The following is a 22,948-nucleotide window of genomic DNA, read 5'->3' as shown; positions in this document are numbered from 1 at the left end:
CTGAAGTAACTGTGCTTCAATTTGATGGCAAAGCAACATACTCTACCGTAACAGTTATATCTTTGAAGAAGATCCTGCTAGGATCGAAACGTCAGGCCATCTTACTTTTACAGTTATAAACTGTTTTAAAATAAATAGTAGATAAGAGAGCAGATACTTGATGACTTGGTGGGGAGGTGTAAAGTAGAGAATTTTAATTATACTGCAATGGGAGATAATACAAAACAACAATAGCCAAATAGTCACTAAAAATAAAGAAAAAGAAACCAACATTCCTTGTCCATAAATTGGTAAATATGTATTTGCAGTAACAAGTTAAATTCGAAAAACATACAAAACACATTGTTTAATAGTGTTATTTTATTATAAAATAACAATTGGGTATTGAAATGACATAAGAATCCAGAACATGACAAATATTGTCTTAATGTGGATGAAACAAATTAAAAAGTAGAAGAACAATTGCACATGTCAAAATGTCCAACCTGAATACACAAATTCTCAATTTTATGACACCCTGTCCACCAAGTCAAAGCCTCTCCTTCAAATGATGCTAGAGGGATAAAGATAGAGAGACAGGTTTTATGTTGATTAAATAAGACGACTGTAGGGTGACAGTTATAGTTGTTCTGTATATAGGCCAAATTCTGCTCACACAACTTGAAAAAGTTTACCCCGGTCATTGGCAACTTGTCAAACCCACAGAACTAAGTGTACACAATTCTAATATGTATAAATGTGCACAATGTTCCCAAGTGTATGCACACAATTCTAACAGTCGATCTCTGGGAACTACAATAACACACATGTTCTCTGGGGAACATTCCGTAGGGTGCAACCATATTCAGTTACGCTCAGCTATATCTACAAGTTACCTCAGAGGCCCCCACTGATATAAGTTGGTGGAGAAAGCAATTTCAGGGTTAATTATCTTGCCGAAGGACACAATGTAACGATTTGGCCAAGACTCCAACCTACAATCCTTGAATTGCATCTCCATTGTCTTAAGTCATTGAGGGTGATGCTCAAAGTCACATTGGTGAGATATCAAGTTGATGGATTTACATATGTCATTCTTGCCAAAGATTTGCTAACAAAATGTCCAAAACACCAAATCTATCATTTACACATTGAATAAATATCACAGACGTATTTCCCAAATCAGTGCAAGCAGTCCACACATGTCGGAAATAATCTATTCAGTATGGCATAGCAAATGGACAAATTGCAATACAAAAGCAATGATGTGCAGCAAACTTTTTGTGAACCATACATAAACCAATGTACTTCATACAATGAAACTCTTGAAACTGCTGCACAAAATTTGAACATTAAATTATTCTCTGCAAGTGTCTGCTTCTGCTATGTATCAAAAACTTGAAATTACTCGGGTTCATTCAAACATGTTCCCTTTCAAATTCATGAAAGGTATCGTTCACATGTTTTCAGGTGACCTTTGACCTACTGACTATCTGGTATAACAAAGAGGAAACTTCTGTCTTCATGCAAAATGTGTAACTTTGTTATTGTAAATATTGTAAGGTTAGGAACAACTGTCAACCATCATTATATCATGCAGACTAATAAAAAAGAGGTAAGAAAAGTAGAGAAAAAAAAAGAATTGAAATGCAGTGTTGGATCTGCTTGGCTAAAAGCTATCATTTCCACATTAATAATAATCATATTTAATAATAATTTGTACTCAGCACAGACTCAACTCTGTTGCATCAATGTATCTTTGTTAATATTGGATGATATCAATGTAAAACATAAAATTCTCTTATTACTCCCCAGCAAGGAGAAAACATTTATTCACACATGACAACTTGGGAAACAGCCGCATTACCAGAACCTCTTAAAACCAAATATTTCATCAATGAAATGGGCAAGTCGGCTAAAATATATTTGGCCATATTGCGAGACAGCATCTTCATGTGAGGCTATGAACAACTAATTTGTACACATCACTGGTACCGTAAAGACAAAGTATTTACAAGGAAACCGTTTATCACAATAATACATTACAAGTTACCATCTTTGGTCCTTGATTCTACTTGCACAAGACAGAGCTGTACCTTTGCTAGAGGCCTACAGTATTGCACCCAAATATGCTAGGAAGTCTGATAATGGCCACCCATGCTCAAACTTCAACATATATGTTAGTGCAGACCTCAAATTGGTTTTTCAAATACTGACATATTTAATCGTCTAAATAACAACGTTTATTGTCAGGGAATAAGCTGAATGCTCCAACGCCCCAGAAAAGACATTTCGAGAATTGTTTAACCATTTTCAGCAACGTAAAATATCGGATAATAATAGTAGATTTAATCATCAAGAGGTGACTTGCAAATATCCCCCCAAAATTGTACTTTTGTACAAAAGTACATAGGAAATTTGTTGGCAAAATGGAATAGTTCCTTTTACAGACATGTATAGCTACTTCATTTCACACTAAAATGGGTACAAATGAAATTTTTTTCAATAATAAATATATTTTAAGCTTCTAAACTCAAGAGAGATAAACCAAAAACGTTTAAAATGTGTCAGCTGAAACAACTACAATAAGATCAGCTTATCTAATAAATACAATTCATTTTAATTGATTCATCTATTTTATCTAATCTAGTTAATATTCCTCACCTTCATTTGTACAGAAATGATTGCCTTTATACAGTAAGAAAAATAAATCACTTCAGCTGTTAACTGTTCACATAGTACAAACTGGAGGGCTGAAGAAATAGCCACAAAGATGTGTAAACTGTCATATTTGATAAGATATTAATGACAGTTCTTCAAAGGTAACCAGATCTGGTTTATCATTTCTTGATCATTTCAAATTTGTTGAAAACTTCTAGACAACCCCTGAAATTCTAGTGACTGGAGCAGTTTGAATGTGTTAATAGTACGGATCCAGATATCTCAATAACTAGTCTATATTCCACCTACTCCTATCAGGTATGGTTTACAACATGCAATCAATTTCCTTACTCTTTACTAAAATATTGCTCTGGTCCTTGTCAGTAAAAACGAGTCGTCAATCATCAAACAATGCTATAATCGATGATAATAAAATCCATTTGACCTTCGCAACAAGTATTAATAAATGTCAGTTTACCAACCCCAGAAATGTTCAAAGGTTAATTTTATTATTGTCAAATATTGACTGCTTGAAGATGCTTCTGATGTACAGTTACATCAAATATATCAATGCAATCGACTAAGGCAATGTACATCACATAATCACCTCAGGTTTAATTAAAGCAGCTCTCATTTTTGTTACACTTTTGATGCTTTTGAACACTAAAGTCTCATCTTAATTAATAAATCAATAAATTAATTAATGTAGTTAATTAGCTGGGTAGCCCAAATATCATAGTCAATGAGTTACACTGGATAAGCATCTAGAAAAGCATCTTACTATGAGTCATACTGGATAAGTATCTAGGAGAGCATCTTACTATGAGTCATACTGGATAAGTATCTAGGAGAGCATCTTACTATGAATTGTACTGGATAAGTATCTAGGAGAGCATCTTACTATGAGTCATTCTGGATAAGTATCTAGGAGAGCATCTTACTATGAGTCATTCTGGATAAGTATCTAGGAGAGCATCTTACTATGAGTCATACTGGATAAGTATCTAGGAGAGCATCTTACTATGAGTCATTCTGGATAAGTATCTAGGAGAGCATCTTACTATGAGTCATACTGGATAAGTATCTAGGAGAGCATCTTACTATGAGTTATACTACCTATCAGCTACAGAATCCAGTATAAAATACTTCTTCTCACCTTCTGTGCTCATCATCTTGAACGGCCTGTGTACCTGTCACAACTTCTCTTGCCATATACTCCAACTCGCACACTTCGTTCCTCCAACAAACTGTTTTTAACTGTTCCAAAACCACGATTGAAGAACTATGGTTACAGAAGCTTCCAATACTCTGGGTCTTATCTCTGGAACAAGTTACCAGATCACATTCGTACATGCTATAAACTTTCTACTTTCAAAAGTCTACTTAAGACCTATTTTTTCACTTGTTCTTTTGTAAATTAATTTACTTTCTTTGTAAAGCGCTTTGAGCAGTAACTTTTGTTTACTGATTTGGCGCTATATAAGTCTCATTTATTATTATTATTATTATTATACTGGATAAGTGTCTAGGAGAGCATCTTACTATGAGTTATACTGGATAAGTGTCTAGGAGAGCATCTTACTATGAATTGTACTGGATAAGTATCTAGGAGAGCATCTTACTATGAATCATTCTGGATAAGTATCTAGGAGAGCATCTTACTATGAGTCATACTGGATAAGTATCTAGGAGAGCATCTTACTACTGTATGAGTTATACTGGATAAGTATCTAGGAGAGCATCTTACTATGAGTTATACTGGATAAGTGTCTAGGAGAGCATCTTACTATGAGTCATACTGGATAAGTATCTAGGAGAGCATCTTACTATGAGTCATTCTGGATAAGTATCTAGGAGAGCATCTTACTATGAGTCATTCTGGAAAAGTATCTAGGAGAGCATCTTACTATGAGTCATACTGGATAAGTATCTAGGAGAGCATCTTACTATGAGTTATACTGGATAAGTGTCTAGGAGAGCATCTTACTATGAGTTATACTGGATAAGTGTCTAGGAGAGCATCTTACTATGAGTTATACTGGATAAGTGTCTAGGAGAGCATCTTACTATGAGTTATACTGGATATGTTTGGCACAATTGCTGACTAACTTCAACAGTAACAGCAACATTAAAAACAGGAAATATTATATCAGACATGCAGTTTCCTCAATACCAATTTCAAATATTGAGACTATAAATAAAACACACTCCAGTTTGCAGAATATAATTTTTTTAAATAATCCACCCGACCCCCCTGCACCTGTGATACAACTACCGACATAACACTGGCCCTTGACTGATTTACTTTAACATTCCATGTGAGAAGAGGCTTCACCTTTATTCATTGGGAATCTGAGATTATAAACAGAAATGAGAGTGCATTCTACCCAGAGGTTAGTTGGTTTAACTGTCATTAATTATGTACATATACAACATTGACATTTGGAGTTGCGGTCAAGGGTCAATGGTCAACACCTTGTTCTTCTAGTTCTTCTTGCCTTCTTTTCTCTTCCATACGCTTCATATTCCTGAGTTCTTTGGCTTCTTTCAGTTGGTTTCTTTCCCGAAACTTAATTCTGAGGAAGAGAAAATACCTTGGATTAGGAAATGGACACACAGAGATGAGATAAGAAAAGGGGGGTGGGGAGGTGGGGGGGGGAAACAATGTGTTTGCTGTACAGTCAAAAAACCAATTCCAAGTTTCTCAACCACTCTTAGCGACCAGATATTAGAATTGCAAACACAATATAATGCTTTGCATTACACAGAGGACTTTGAACTTACTTTAAGTTAACTGTTTTTAAGTAAATAATCAGTGACAATATTTAGTTTTGTTGACGACTAACCTGTTGGCAATAATCCTGGCTACTATTTTCTGTGTTGACATATCATTTCCTGAGTCCACTTCATGGTAAATACCCATCTCCTTTGGTATCTGTATTCAAGATAAAATCATAATGTGAGGGGAGTGACCTTTAATGAGAGAGGGGGTGAAGGACAAGAAATTGAAATACAGACCATGTTTATATCATCACTATAACATTGACTCTTTATTAAAGCGAACATTATAATAAAAGTAATAACAAATGTTTTAAACAAGGAAAGAAAAAATACAAGAAGAGCAAGAAAATAAAAACACAGCAATAACCACAAGTATTCTCTCAAATTGACATGTATACATTTTGTTTATGAAGTCTTTTTCCATATATCTTGCATGTTGATGCTCAAGGATAAATACCTTCACACTGTAACTACTTCAGGACACAAAGTCTATAGCATAAAAGGTAATAAGGAGCATAGACTAACCTCATAGGGATCTGTTGAATCAGCAGCGTAATTATATGAAGTCTTTCCTCTCACCACTACATCAACATTAAAGTGCTCCAGTAACTCCTGGGTTACTTTGTAGGGCGCTCCAATGACAACCTCTGAAACATACTACAACATCAATAAACGAAAAAGTTACGATAAAAAATTATAATAAATACAAAACAATTACTGAAAATGTGACAGGTATCACTGGATGTTCCTTCAACACAGTTTAGCTGACATTTGGAAGATGTGGTATAGCGATGAAGACACAAATGTACCACTGGAAACTAAATAGATCCACCAGGCAAGGTAAGGCCAAAGGAAGCTTAAACGTAGTCTTCACAAAGCTAATGTCAATAAATGGGAACAGCTGACAGACTTGCTAGGTAAAGTAGGACCAAAAGAGAGGGCATGACCTAGTGACTCAGTTGAAGGAGTTTTAACATACCACAAACATTTACTACTGGTGTGTGTAAACATTGTTACCAGTAAGGGCTAGCCTAAAAACATCAGAACCTCTGATCAACATGTCTGCCAACAAGATCATGGAGGAAGTTACAAATATAGTTAGAAATATATATAAGAAGCTGAACAAGAAAGCCAAGAGTAGGTATAAAACTAAAGACTGTAGTTAAATTACCTTGTTAGCCAAAACACTTAGTGTTCTTTCATGTAAATTCATGATGGGGTAGTTACTGTTTTCAGTTCTGTTGATTTCCTGTGAATGAATGAAGAGGATGAAGAGTTGCAACTTATCAAGGTCTCAGATATAAATGGTTCCATTCCTACTCATTACAGACACCTGATGGTTGAACTCTAACCCAATATGGTACATACGTAATGGTATCAGAGGTAATACAGTTCTACAGTGGTAGGTATATAATAAAACTAACACACACTGTTCATACTTACAATGTGAACATGAACAACACTTTGCAAGGTATCAAGCCTACATCTTAAAATAAATAAAGTACTGATATGTTTGACTTACTTTATCTGTATGCAATCCGACTATGACATAGTCTCCAAGTTTGCTAGCCTGTTCTAAGAAATCTACATGGCCAACATCTGATGATATGCATTGTCAAGGAGGCTGTAACGCTGTTTTGATAGGTGAATGTTACAAATAGAGTCAGAGCTGCTGCTCCAACAGTTGTGCAGTCAGCTTCTGTTTGCATTGGAGGGGGACACAAAATTACTCAGGGCAGGCACCAAATTTTGAAAGATTTATACACTCACTGCTTCATAATATAATCCAAGGGTTAAAATATTCCTGTTTGTTGGTTGCATGAGAATGCATGTGCTCTAATGTTTTTTGTGGTAATTGAATTCTCCTCTCACCTCCACCCTGTCCACCTGCAGTTATTCTGTGCCACTTCTATTAGCTGAACAACTCATGGTGGTATGAACATATTTGTAAGTTCCCATCCTAGTCCAAATGCACCATTAATTTTCACCTGGCTAGCATATATAGCAATTCATCCCTGTATTATTTGTCCTGGCCATAACATCACTATGGACAAACCAAACATGTTGGACATGACCATTCAAATATACTTGTGAAATGACCTAATATGTTAATACATGAATATTCATATCTACTATGCACAAAAAGGATACGGAAGAGATCAAAGCTTCCTGGACAATAGACTATCTTATCCGATGGCTGCGGCTCTTTGCCTTCTGCAAACTGAACAATCTTCCTGGTTGACGGTAAGAAATGAGAGATACCGGTGTATGGACTCCGCATGGTTGAACACTGTCGAGAGAAACAAAATAAAAGATTGTCAGACTTGAGTCAGCAAAAGGCCAAGGTTCAGAAACCAGAAACTTTGATTATGAAATAAAGTTCTTCCCAGTTGACCAATTACAGAACAAAGCCTAGAGACACAGAGGGGTAACCATGGCTGTAAGGTACTGGTAGCAGAAATGGTGCCTGCAAGATTGAGAACAGTTTATGGAATATAATTTCAATTTCTAACAGTGACTGTCTGTGGAAATTTCATAGGTAAAGGGTTCAGCACTGCACCATTACTCTTGGTATTCCTTTCACATGCAGATCTGGTTCATAGTGATATCAATGCTAATAGTACATACATTACCTCAGTCTACTGGTAAACAAATGTACTGTAATATTAGTAACATGGTAATACCAATACCAATAATATCAGTCATACTACAGACCTGTAATACTAACACTAGTAATATTATTACCATGGTAATACCAATACCAATAAAATCAGTAATACTGCAGACCTGTAATACTAACACTAGTAATATTATTACCATGGTAATACCAATACCAATAAAATCAGTAATACTATAGACCTGTAATACTAACACTAGTAATATTAGTACCATGGTAATACCAATACTAATAGTATCAGTAATACTGCAGTCCTGTAATACTAACACTAGTAATATCAGTATTGTGGTAATACCAATACTAAGTATCAGTAATACTATAGACATGTCATACTAACACTAGTAATATTAGTACCATGGTAATACCAATACCAATAAAATCAGTAATACTGCAGACCTGTTATACTAACACTAGTAGTAGGAGTATTGTGGTTATACCAATACTATAAGTATCAGTAATACTGCAGACCTTTAATAATAACATTATGTAATACTAGCACTGTGTTAATATACCAATACTAATAGTATCAGTAATACTGCAGACCTGTAATACTAACACTAGTAATATTAGTATTGTGTTAATACCAATACTATTACTATCAGTAATATTGCATACCTGTAATACTAACACTATGTAATATTAGTATTGTGTTAATACCAATACTAATAGTATCAGTAATACAGCAGACCTGTAAAGGCCCGGTCACACTACAGCGATATTTTATCGGAATACGGTCCGATTTTTCCGATTTTAGGCCGAAGAGTGAGGTTTGTGGTAGTGAATGTAATGAATGCAGTGGAATATTCGAATACCTACTCCAAATCTGAGGGGTTCTGGAACGGACTACATTCTGAAGTGACGTCACATCGAAAAACGATAAAAATCGGAAGAGAAATCGGATAGCTATCCGATAAAAGGAAACAGAGTTAATATCAAAAGTTAGGAGAGGGCTATTCCACATCGGAATGGCTCAACAGATAGCAAATCAGGTCCTTCATTACTGTGGCTAGAAGACCCGAACGAAAAACAGGCTGTTTTGATTCCTCTGGGAAAATCGGATAGTATTCCGATAAAAAATCGGTATAGTGTGACCGGGCCTTAATACTAACAATATGTAATATTAGGATTGTGGTCATACCAATACTAAGTATCAGTAATACTATAGACCTGTAATACTAACACTAGTAATATTAGTATTGTGTTAATACCAATACTAAGTATCAGTAATACTGCTGACCTGTTATACTAACACTAGTAATATTAGTATTGTGTTAGTACCAATACTAAGTATCAGTAATATTGCTGACCTGTTATACTAACACTAGTAATATTAGTATTGTGTTAATACCAATACTAAGTATCAGTAATACTGCTGACCTGTTATACTAACACTAGTAATATTAGTATTGTGTTAGTACCAATACTAAGTATCAGTAATATTGCTGACCTGTTATACTAACACTAGTAATATTAGTATTGTGTTAATACCAATACTAAGTATCAGTAATACTGCTGACCTGTTATACTAACACTAGTAATATTAGTATTGTGTTAGTACCAATACTAAGTATCAGTAATATTGCTGACCTGTTATACTAACACTAGTAATATTAGTATTGTGTTAGTACCAATACTAAAAGTATCAGTAATACTGCAGTCCTGTAATACTAACACTAGTAATATTAGTATTGTGTTAGTACCAATACTATAAGTATCAGTAATACTGCAGACCTGTAATACTAACACTAGTAATATTAGGATTGTGGTAATACCAATACTAAGTATCAGTAATATTGCTGACCTGTTATACTAACACTAGTAATATTAGTATTGTGTTAGTACCAATACTAAAAGTATCAGTAATACTATAGACATTTCATACTAACACTATTTAACATTAGTACTGTAGTAATATGAATACTAATAGTATCAGTAATACTGCAGACCTGTTATACTAACACTAGTAATATTAGTATTGTGGTAATACCAATACTAAGTATCAGTAATGCTGCAGACCTGTTATACTAACACTAGTAATATTAGGATTGTGGTAATACCAATACTAAGTATCAGTAATATTGCTGACCTGTTATACTAACACTAGTAATATTAGTATTGTGTTAGTACCAATACTAAAAGTATCAGTAATACTATAGACATTTCATACTAACACTATTTAACATTAGTACTGTAGTAATATGAATACTAATAGTATCAGTAATACTGCAGACCTGTTATACTAACACTAGTAATATTAGTATTGTGGTAATACCAATACTAAGTATCAGTAATGCTGCAGACCTGTCATACTAACACTAGTAATATTAGTACTGTAGTAATATGAATACTAATAGTATCAGTAATACTGCAGACATGTAATAATAACACTAGTAATATTAGTATTGTTGTAATACCAATACTAAGTATCAGTAATACTATAGACATGTCATACTAACACTATGTAATATTAGTACTGTAGTAATATGAATACTAATAGTATCAGTAATACTGCAGTCCTGTAATACTAACACTAGTAATATTAGTATTGTTGTAATACCAATACTAAAAGTATCAGTAATACTATAGACATGTCATACTAACACTATGTAATATTAGTACTGTAGTAATATGAATACTAATAGTATCAGTAATACTGCAGTCCTGTAATACTAACACTAGTAATATTAGTATTGTTGTAATACCAATACTAAAAGTATCAGTAATACTATAGACATGTCATACAAACACTATGTAATATTAGTACTGTAGTAATATGAATACTAATAGTATCAGTAATGCTGCAGACCTGTTATACTAACACTAGTAATATTAGCATTGTGGTAATACCAATACTAAGTATCAGTAATGCTGCAGACCTGTTATACTAACACTAGTAATATTAGTATTGTGTTAATACCAATACTAAGTATCAGTAATGCTGCAGACCTGTTATACTAACACTAGTAATATTAGTATTGTGTTAATACCAATACTAATTATCAGTAGTACTGCAGACCTGTAATACTAACACTAGTAATATTAGTATTGTTAGTACCTCTACTTCCTTGTTTGTATTCTGCAATGGGTTAATCTTCACTGCTTGGCTTGTACAGGCAACACACTCTGGGCCAACAAGGCCATTATAATGGGTAATCAAGGGGGAAAACGCTGTGTTATGTAAAATATCAACATAAAAGATACCAACGATGAATTGTAAATGACAGAGAAATGATGACTGTACTCACAGAGGCAGAGGTAGAATTATCTTCAACCTTTTCAATATTGTCGCTGAGTGCAGCATCGGGAAGGTGGTGTGTCTTAGTCATTAGGAGCATCCTAGAAGAATAGAAACACATTGGATAAAAAAATTGCACAAAGAAAAGCAGAAAGAAAAAAAATAGAAAGTATTATATGCTCATTGGTCTCACCAATGGTATGTGACTTGTTGTGACAACTGATACATGTTAGTACTGTATGGACACAAATAGCTTTCATAAACTCCAACAACTACATACTGTACCTGTGCATTTAATAAGAAGATTGTATTGACTTTGTGATCAGTAAACCCTAGTCCCACGCTAAGATTTAATAATGTTTACACAAGCGTCAGTTCTGAGTATTTAACTTCAACATTACCGTAATTACACTCACCTTCCAACTACATCTGTCGTTGATATACCAGCTGTTCTTTGTACTTCCCTGAGAATAAAAAACACATAATCAAAAGGTGAATTAGCACTACTCATTGTGGTGTATATCACTGCTGCATCACCCCCTCCCACACCCCAAGGGCAAAGTCTATCTGTTAATTTCTTTTTCAATCAAATATGATATTATAATTTGCAATCTCAAAAGACTCATAGTCTTCAAGTCAGAGAGGATATCTAATTGTTGCTTTGTAACTTGTCAGACATCTATTTTAGTTTACAAGGTATAAGTGTAAAAAATGTAAGAATTAGCAAAATTTATGTTTACACAGGCAAGCTGCAACATGCTGTTGGTCGCACCAATAATAGTAGAGAGGTAAAAACGTGACTTTATCTTCTATAACAACACAACATGTATCTTGACGGAAGTAGATATCTTTGTTGTGATACAGCACATACTAATCAAAGTGAAGCTTCTGCTTATATTTTACATGTATTGTATGAAACTAAGACCAGTACCCTTCACTCCATATCTACTTCCAAAAGCCATGTAGTATATGAACTTCACCGATGAAACTCACCGATGTCATTCATCTAGCCTTCAAATTCACCCCATAAAACCAAACAAACTAAGTAATATTAGACAGTACAATCTGCTATTTTGAATCATTACGTTTGATAATAAGTGAAAATAGAGTATTAATCCTTCCAAAGAGGCTACAAATACCAAAATGGTAAGGGAAGGCTCGCAAATTTAACCAACGACATCACCAGCCCTGCCAGCAGCACACCACCACTGCTCATTATGCAGCCTGCATATTGCTAACGCTTGAGTGCACTCATCCACAGAGCCTCCATAAATAATGAGCATCCAGTTCCCAACAGAGAAGCACTGCTATGGTTTGTAAACAAAAGCTGTACTTGGTTTATCCTGGTCTGTGGTTTTCATGTAACAATAGCACTCTGAACACAGTAGAAGAAAATTGATTTCAGGCATGAGTTGAAATCATGATACACCGTTTGCGTATTGAATGATGATGTTTTGATTCATGAAGACGTAATTAGTTATACCACATGTCGTGTAGTTTTAATTGATTGTGTAAGACTTACTGACAGGATAAACTTGAAGTTTCGGCAACCAACTTGAACATGATGTCATGACATAGGGGCTGCGACCCTGTAGCCAATTCATTATTGCAATCGTTTAGCTATTAATGGCGATTAACATCAAGACAAGCCACCGAATATATTATGAAAAACCCAGAACCCAAAACCTGAAATAGAAAGCACTTGTTTGCTTTCGTCAAGGTGCCCTTTATTTTAATCATGTATTTTTTGTTTCAATCACCGTCGAAAAAGAAAATATTATACCGGGTGAAAAGTACTCAATGTTAAAACCTTCAATCTATCGCCACAGCAACAGTGTACGTAAAATACTACATTTCCTCTTCAACACTACAGCACAAACCTTCCAAACAATTGCCGATTTCCAGTTAATTTAGTTAGGCTACCATGCGGTCGAAGATAGCAGAACTAACGAAACTATTCGGTGAATATTTTCAGTGTCAGATAACTGTGACAAATTTGGTGTTAGGCTACCATGTGGTCGGAGATTTTGGGGGAGTTTAGGCAAAGTTTGTCAAGTGCAGGTGTCTTTGTTGTCATCAAGCAGCTGGCTCTGGGAGCCCATAACAAGTGCTATGCCCTCATAGTTATAGCTGCTGTAAATTCGTTCGTGATTAAATATTGAAGTTCTCAAAATTTATTATTTTTTCATTCGTCTATTTCATGTAAGGAAAGACTGACAAGGAAATTAACAGGATTTTAAGATGGATGATAGACGGGATAACTAACAAAAATATAAAAGAATCGCAAGTGGCTTTTAACTAAACGTTTATCCCCAATACAATTGTTTAGCAATTAATCACTGTCACAGCCCTAATGTCTGTATAATACAACTTGAGAACTGAAATTTGTTGCGGGAAATCCCGTCTTGGCAACTTTTGACTTTTTACTTCCATGTGAAATACCGTTTAAGGTGGTTTTCTGTTAACACGGTTGTTTCAGTAGCTGTCTCTCTGTTCGTTTCTCGGAACATTAAACAGCCTTTTCTAAATTTGTTGTTTGTCCCCCGGGCAACCAGTACATCACCATTTGACAAGTTTTGGTTGCCCGGCAGTTAGTTTGGTCGTATCAGATGAACGCTAACGTTATACGCTGTTCAATGCAAAAACAAATTCGGACCTGCAGAGAGAATTCTAGGGATCCTTTTATGTACATCCTAGACCAAAGTGTCCAGCTCATTGTCTGGTCTTCTTTTGTTTTAGAGGCTTAATTTTTGGTCTCATAGTCAGTGCATACAACTATCCACAGACTCTTGGAAGCCAGGAAATGTGTGTGTTCAAGCGTTACTAAGAACCAGCTAGTTGCTGTGCTCATTACAATAGTTAGCAACGGCTGGGCCGGCGATGATCGTCAGTTAAATTTGCGAGCCTTCCGTAACACACTATTGTACACACTATTGCAATGTACTTCTCCACAGTCTATCTTAATCTGATCGTCTGCCAATCCCTGATACAATACTTGCGGGTAAGAATTTCTCACAAAACATGAACCTGAAGCATGACTAGTGAGACCGTGGTAAATTGTTCTGACATCTACATACCTGTACCTCCCTGCATCTTTGACTAATCGGTATGTGTCTTTACCATCAGCATCCAACGTGATATCATCTGTGAAGATGAAAGATAAAACAGAAACAAATTAGAAGTCGGAAATACCTCCATCTGTAAGCAGCATGATAATAAATCATGCCTAGAGTTGACTACTTCTTACCTAACAGATGTTGTACTGAATTAGTCTCAAATTGCAGTATGATTTACTATTCAATCATACATTAATAACAGTTTGGAAAAAATTAGTCGTGTTTCCAGGATATCCCCTCACTCCATCAAAGATCATTTAAAGGAAACTATTTGCTTCTTGAATTAATGTCATAAAACAGATGTTTGTAAATCTTGAACAAGTTTGTTGTTTTGTCAAACCAACGTTCAGTTTGGAACTACCACATGTACCACAATAAGTTTGTCCTGTTTTGCAGTACTATCAGAGGAACACTATACAAAACCTCATGGAGCTGGGAATAATTAATAACTCAACTTATGTGTAGCAGTTTTGAAGTGTGCACACTTATAAATAAGTATATACATTACCACAGTTATAAATTACCACAGTAATTTTAAGCAATTGTCCAGGCCTTATTAATGGTTGAATATTATTAATCTTGACCGAACACTTACTCCACCACTTACTAGGAGAACCAATAACTATTACCAACAAAAGCCTTAAAACTCAACCCTTCTAACGATTACTTATTTGTTTGATGAGGTAAGACAATAATGTGCTTGAGTAGGGTCTGGCTATCACTATCATACAGTGTCAATTCCTGTAATTTTGCTACCAAACAAACAGTTGTGGCATTTGTACAATCTGAAGCATGAGAAACATTAAAGAAGGGATATTAGAGAAGGGATATTCCCAGTGGCACTGTCCCAATGTGACATTTATATGGAAAAGAAAAAACAACACACTGATTAGTTGGAAAACTTATCCAATATCTTGTCTCTTACTCAAGATATGATTGTTTGAATCACACTTATTTTGACTGGCTAAATTCTTGATTCTTCCCTGGAATAGATCAGAGTAGGTGGTCTGTGATGTCAATTATGGTAAATGTTCTTCAAAAAGCATTACTTTTCTATGATAATCTTCTTGTTGATTTACCCTTGAAACCTGGTACATGGATTGTTTGTTTAGCTGTCAAGGTTGTGTATGTAATTAGAATTTCATCAAATACAACATTGCTGTAGAAATATTGTTTTCCTCTTTAAATATTCTAAATATAAATAAAAACTTGTTCAACTGAATTGCCGAGATGACATCATTCACTCTGTTCTTGCCAGATGCATTCACAAATTACCATCAAATTTGAAAAATGCATATCTTTGTGACACTAAATGTTACAGGGATGTACAGTAGATCTGACCTAATATATAGCAAGCAGAAACGTTACTGCATTTTGATTAATTTATCATCTTTAGCCACCGCAATATCACTTTACCTCCTTTGCTGAATAGGTTAAATTTCTGTTTTTCATGAAATTTTAAAATATTGGATTAAAGTTGGATTACTTACTACCATGAACACAGAAATCACAGTTGTATTCATCTAATGTTTCCAGTTGTGTTACATAAGGTGCTGCTGTAACTACCTCGTCCACCCACTTTATGGCCCGGATGACCTTGTATCGTTCATCCTCTGTCATAACTGGAGGTCCTTTATTCTGTAAGACTTCCTCTGTGAGTACAAACAATATTACAATCAGGATACAATAAATACATGTAGTAATCCAAAACATAGTTAGGTAAGAATTAAAGGATGACTTTTGGGAGAAGCCGTCATTATACAAAAATAAAATAAAAAGGAAAGAAATCTGAGTAATGGTTAATGTTTCTACCTGTTCTGGTTTATAAGATATTCACCTTTGAAATGTTTAATGTCTGGAATGCTCCTTTAAGGTGATCATGACATCAGTTCCAGGGTGCATGCCTTTCACTCCATTGATTAAATTCTAATAACTCAACAAGATGACGTACAAAACCATTCCTCTAAGTTTGACAAACTAAGTTTGACTTCATGGTTAACTTCTCTTGGTTTCCTACTTTTAGTTTCATATTGCAAATATCTGTTAAACTGACCGAATGTACTGTGTATTAGCCTATATCAGCCAGTAACTTAAACTTAAAAATACATATAAATACAAACTTGACTGCTCAGTGCTTTTGATGATCTCACTACACACAAATCAAAATTAATGAGGAAGGACAACTTAGAAAATGACTAGTATCAGGTTGTACAGCAAGAAAGATCTTGCATTTGTAACAATGTTTCAAATGCTATTTTTGTACCTAGAGCAACATATTACCTCAGCTTTTACAGTAAGAGATGTATTTTTTTGTTATTCCAGATAGAGATAAATAGTTTGGTACTGTATTCATCTGCATACTGTAGCCCATACATTAGCTCTCTACCAGCAAATATGGATGCTGTGTAGTAACGACTGCATACTAGGATGTATCCCTGCCAAGACTTGAGCCACAACACCACTGATACCAGCCATTATTGATAATAATGTATAGTCCTATTGTACAACACAAGGAAGCGTGATGAAGACATAGCACTATTGAATACTTGTATCTGTCTTGTATCTGTCTTTTATACAATTTTGTACGTATCGTTATAGGACTCTACTTCGGTATTGAGACCTCGTTTGTGACCATTATCGTTAAGTGCATGTTTTTCTACCTATTATTGAGGGCTTCGTGCCGATGTATTGTTTGTACCGTGGCTGTTTATAGTAATAGATTGCAAAATCTACACAGCGCTTGTTCTTTACTCGTTTATCTATGTGTTATATCTTTTGCATGTAATAGCGAGATTTAAGGCTCGTCGTTACTAACATACAACCAACCAAGCCGCATTTGTTTCCATACCACCACCAGTCCTCAGCAGGGAATATTTGGACGCCCCAGAATCTTAGACTGAGTTAGCGTTACAATAACTTACCATCTGAATGGATGCCAATGAGATACTATTGAATATTCATGAATGATAAATGCCATGATGTCATCATTGGCACTAATTTGTATCTTCCTGCCTGAGTACTAACAATGCTATATTGGCACTATGATAATAACTTACCATCTGAATGGACTCCAACTATGAGGTAATCGCCCGCTTTCTTGGCTTGTCTTAGTGAGTTAGCATGGCCAAAATGTGCCAGGTCAAAGCTAAATGAAGTAGAAACAAAAAAAGATGTGAAACAATATATTTGATTATAATTTTTGCAAAATGCTTCATCTTGACAAGAAATGAAAGGTTTGCATTACTTAAGGCTATCCTACCATGCATGCATGAGCTCCTTCAGGTCCTGGAGGTTTTGAGATTTTCACATTTTCCCTCTGCTGACCCCAAATGACCTTTGACCTCCACCTAAAACAACAGGGTTCTAATTACGGGGAAGCCACAAACCAAATATGAGAACTGTAGATATAGTGCTTACAAGCAAGGGCGTAACATACACACACACTCCAACTTGACTGCATAGGTTCACTTGCCTGCCTATGTCAACTAACCTTATTTGTTTACAAACTTTGTTATCTAATGATACATGGAGCAAAGCTATTATGAAGTATAGAAAATCACCACAAAACTACCCTCTACCAGTATAAACCAATTGCTGTAAATATTGAACTGTACACTACGTGTGTGTAATAAAGCCATTGTACAATACTGTGTGAACCATTCACAGTAATCTCAGGAATCTGGCAGAATGCTTCAATGCTCAATGTGTTTAATCAAATAAAATGTTTCCATAATCACCTAATACTGGCAACTGATGTCAGATCTTTACTAGTTACATTCATGATGGAAATATGACAAGAAAAGCAAGGAAATGGAATATTTATTTACCTACAATCCTTCAGTAGAACTATGATATCACACAATGGCAAACTCACAACAACCTGAAATGACTATTCACCCCTGGAGGATATCAACAAAAGACCTTTAAATTGGAGTTTTATCTTCTCTGTTTGGGAGACTAAGTATGCAATAACTACTGCAGTACAAGTTTATTTCAAGGACTATCATGACAGTTCCATTTTCAATGATTTTAAGTTTGACAACTGTTTCCCATTTTCTTTTCATTTTAAAGTAGGAATGTATTCACACTAGTGACCATACAGTATGTGCAATAGCATTAAGACACCATTGTGAAGACCCCTGCATCATTCTACACAGTCTAGAAAATCATACACTGTATGATACTTAAATTAAACACAGAATTGATTAGTAGGACAGTTGGTTGAACTTCTCAATCATTTACATGAAAGTGACCTTCAACGTACACCTTTAGCTGGCAAATAGTTCTCTTGAAGGGGTTTGGGCTTGGAAATGACAGTTCTCCAGCTTACTAAGTGACACTTTAATCTCATTCATACCAGACCTTAAACTTAGCATACCATGTACAAACATCCAGTCTTTAATGGCATCATATATTTGTTGATCCTTATGCAACACCTCAGAAAAAAACAAACAAAGAAAGATCGACTGACTGACGACGGTCAACAAACTTTTTAGTTGAACATTACAAGACAGGATCCTGTTCTGACATCATGTCATCTTTGTGTACTTATGACTCTCCTGTTGCCATCCCCCCTGACATACACATCTGACATTAATGTACTGCTGCCCAAATATAGCCTATGTAGGTGTACATCATTATCATGTTTGTAGATCACTGCTTTGGAAGATAAACAGTTCATTTATCTCTTGTTCTTGTTAAACAGATATAGATTACACATGCTCAGTATCTGTGTATATACTATTGAATTTGAAGGTGAATTTGAAGGTTAGCTTGCTATTCTATAGGAATTTCATAAATCTGTCTTACTTGTAGGGGAAAAAAAGGAGTTGTAACCTTCTATCACCTAAAACCAATTTTGACCAAATTTTTTCTCTGCTTGACTGGGGGAAGGTGGGGGGGAGGAGGCAATTGGGTGGACATCTACTTAGCACCCGGCCTAAGTTTCAAATTTGAAAGTAGTTCTGTAGTCCCAGTAGTACTATAGACTGAGGCCTAGCGTAACACCATGGTTATGCCTTTAGGAAGTATAGTAAGCCTAAAGTAGAGGTGTGGATTTCCCACACCTACAGGATGTTCACTTTAATGGGAGTATGGTCCAAGCATCAGCCAATTGTGGAATGTTTGCTCTAAAACTTCTTCTTTTAACCTGTAAACAATTACAACTCATTCCACAGGCTTACAGCATTGTCATACAGTACATTTCCAGAGTAGGCTATTGTTTTTCCTCGAACTGGTGACCAAATTTCAATATTTACAAGTTCTTCGAAGATCGAAATATTTCAGGACATACAGTACAGTGTCTTACTGTAGGTCTGTAACAGAAGAGTGCATGGCTTTACATGTCCCACTGTGTAAACCACAATCACTTCAGTCAATAGCTTACTTAAATTGGAATATATTCATGATGATGAGATGGTACAACAAAGAAATCTGCTACTGCAATAACATTTCCTGACATCAATTAATACTATTTAGCCTAATATTAAGCCTAATAATAATATTTAGCCTTTAAACACTTCAAATTCAATGTCCAATGTTCAAAGAAATGAATTAAAATTTAAATATCAAGAATGTTTACTATGTAATCTATATTTATGGTAAGGGAGATGTTGTTGTGTGTAAACCAGTTTTCTGTCCCCTGTTACAGTAAACTGTGCAGGATACACAATCCAATCCCAGGCAAAAGGAGCACTAATATATCCAATATTATTTTAACCCACTTATACCGGGGCAGCCATGACTCATTATAAAGCCACATTATGCATTCCATTTACCACAAATTGATGCCAAACTAATACTTAGCTCAATTGTCTAGTTTAGTGAACAATCATTTAATCATGATGATATTGCAAAATTAGGCCACTTGTAAAGATGAATGAAATGTACTAAAAGCATATTGCGTGTGTTACTAGGCTACCAGCACTAGGCTAGGCCCTATGTGTAGTAGGCCTACCAAAGAGATATTTCACACCTTTGATATTGAATATATAATGAGGCTTTTATATGAAGTCCTAACATTGCTTAAGCCTATGGTACTAGCCTTAATAATTTTGTGCCTATGGGCTATACTTGACTTGGGTCTCCAACACCCACAATTGGGCTGCCAACAAATTTCTGTGGTACGTTTTTTCCCGAAAATTCAACTACAAATTATGTGAGGAGCTTGCAGACTCAGTTCTACAATTTATTTCGTAGACATCTTGTATGGTTACAGTAGTCCAAGCTAGCTTTCATGAACATTGAGTGGTAATTCAGGCCTTATGGAAGATCTTTGGTTGTTTTCCTAAAACTTTATTTGCAGACCTAACATTACGCTAACGTTAAGTTAGAACACTGTTGTCCAAAATATGTTCGATAGCCCAATGTTACTTAATGGATCTAGTGCCATTCCGACATAGGTACATACCGCAATACCTTTCCGCCATAGGTTTCGATCCTTTCCGCGGAAAGGTTCATTTTAGGAATGGATTTTACTGTGGTAGACAGGAATGTATCGATGAAACATTTTTTGTATCACATGGAAGGATAGGTACACCGTCTTCAAATGTGACGGTTTGCTGGATAGACTGAATTGTAGTTAAGACAAGATGGGGGGAATTGATACACAGTCTTTAAATTTAATGTACAGCTTCATTGAATAGTTTTCACTGTAAGTTTGTAAGGGTCGATACACTGTGTTCAAATATATAAAAGTTGGATTCTCATTGTCTATCTAAATGACAGATTTTGTGGATTTTGCGGGCCTAGGTAGAGTGACACAAAGCAGTATACAGTGCATATATACAATGCACCCACGATAATGTGTTCTATCCGCCATACAAAACGGCCGCCATACAAAGTACTTTACCGCCATGGTGGTTATATGGCGGTACGGCACTTTTTCTATGGCAGAAAGTACCCATGGCGGAATGACACGGCCCCTATCTTAATAATTAGTTAGGCTAGCATTTTCATTATGCCTGTGCTAGTACTAGTTTGGCCTTGGTTAGGCCTACTACTAGTAGTAACTTAGTTCTAGCAGAACTGATATGATCGACCTAGGCTAGCCGCACTGTAGTGTTAAGACTAGAATGTAAGTTAGTCGTTTCATCTTGGACTAGGCAAGGTCAGGTGTACCCTATGTTAATTTTACTTACCATCCATCAGCCCAGACTCGAACTTGTTTCTTTTCTTGTTTCGTAACGTCAGACATTATGCTTCAAACTGATTCTACACGGCAATACCGATTGGTCTCTTTACCAAGCTTATGAAAGCAGCAATACAGTCCAAGGAAATTCGAACAGGATAACCTGCAATAGCGATCCACTGGTAATGTTATGAATATGATTTATCAAATTTTAGCGGCATATGCACGAAATATAGTGTGTGTTGTTTGTCATGACAGCTAGGCTACGTACGTACACAGACAACAAAAAAAGCATGTACTGTGGGATGGGCCGAAATTTACTATAACATACGGTTATTTTAGGCGGCCATTTACAATATTGATATCATCACATTGAGCTCTAGACGAGTGGCGACTTGGAATATCGGATACCAACGCGAAAAACATTAAAATAAAATATATTTTATTTAACTACTAACATGACATTCCTTGGAAGGGATATAAACAGAAAAAATGTATGATCTATTGTGACATACAAGTTGCTCCGTAGAATGAACTGGATGACCTTGACAACATCACACCACTTCAATCACTGAAAATGAAGGCGTGACTGATCGATCCTGGGTACAGATCAGTGGTACAAGATAAGGTTGCAAAATTAACTTACGGAGCATTAGAAGTCCATCATAATAATGAAAGGCTCGGTGGAGAGGGAAATTGAAAGTTTGTACTTTCCAGATGGCGAATTTTAGTCGTACATCGGTATGTAATTGGAGTCAACCCTAAGAAGTTTATGAAACATTGGTCGCATGCACGTGCAATAAGGTTTTTGGTAAAGTAAGTAGTTGAGAGACGACTTAGAAGCAGTGGCGTCACCAGACTTTTCAGTCTGGGGGGCACAGGGGGCACCAGCATTTGATGGGGGGCACTTAGGTGGATACGGATCGCCGTCCTGGGGGAGGGGTCTAAGTGGAGGGGTAGCCCCCCTCCCCTTTGGAAAATTTTCGCATACGGAGGATGGGCTAGATGCAAAATGGTGCCACATTTGATGCTAAATTCGATCTGAAGATATCTCCAGAAATTGCTATTTTTGAGGTAATGATTTTAACAACGCGCAGAATTATTTCTTAGGACGGATAAGGGTTAATCAATTTTTCCGGGATTCTCAAATTTGTTTCGAAATCAAGGTTAGGGTTCAGAGCAACGATATTACTCATCGGTGCAGAAAAAATAAAGCGCGTTCTTTCATATTCTGATGTCAGAATCACGAGAAAGGTCCAGAAATAGTGTTCTGTGGAGAGTAGGAGTGGCCTACTTTTCAGGAATTTGATTGGACTGCACCTAGTGATTTTCTGAATATTCGTCCTACTTCCTAGGAAATAAAAACAAGG

General features: G+C 35.7%; 1 protein-coding gene across 1 annotated transcript; it reads right to left on the bottom strand.

Moving 5' to 3' along the window:
• Nucleotides 1-272: 272 nt before the first annotated feature.
• On the bottom strand, nt 273-21,846 carry LOC139959351 (ethanolamine-phosphate cytidylyltransferase-like). The gene is made up of 12 exons (XM_071956847.1): nt 21,589-21,846; nt 17,506-17,594; nt 15,940-16,101; nt 14,411-14,477; nt 11,750-11,797; nt 11,344-11,434; nt 7,573-7,711; nt 6,944-7,020; nt 6,593-6,670; nt 5,947-6,078; nt 5,487-5,575; nt 273-5,216 (listed from the first exon to the last, which is right to left on the bottom strand). Exons 1-12 carry the CDS (start codon nt 21,642-21,644, stop codon nt 5,102-5,104), a joined length of 1,143 nt encoding a protein of 380 aa, XP_071812948.1. The 5' UTR covers nt 21,645-21,846; the 3' UTR covers nt 273-5,101.
• Between the last annotated feature and the right edge of the window lie 1,102 nt (nt 21,847-22,948).

Source organism: Apostichopus japonicus, chromosome 19 (assembly GCF_037975245.1).
Source record: "Apostichopus japonicus isolate 1M-3 chromosome 19, ASM3797524v1, whole genome shotgun sequence".
NCBI lineage: Eukaryota > Metazoa > Echinodermata > Holothuroidea > Aspidochirotida > Stichopodidae > Apostichopus > Apostichopus japonicus.
Note: the sequence above shows the minus strand (reverse complement) of the source record. Positions and strands in the feature narration are given on the sequence as shown.

Bases quoted from the DNA above. Each gene is read 5' to 3' on its own strand.
- LOC139959351 (XM_071956847.1), bottom strand. From the start codon at position 21,644: ATGTCTGACGTTACGAAACAAGAAAAGAAACAAGTTCGAGTCTGGGCT. The intron at 17,595-21,588 runs GTAAGTAAAATT...TACTTCATTTAG, and splicing joins CGAGTCTGGGCTGATGGATG to CTTTGACCTGGCACATTTTG. The intron at 11,798-14,410 runs GTATGTAGATGT...TTTTATTCTCAG, and splicing joins AAAGATGCAGGGAGGTACAG to GGAAGTACAAAGAACAGCTG.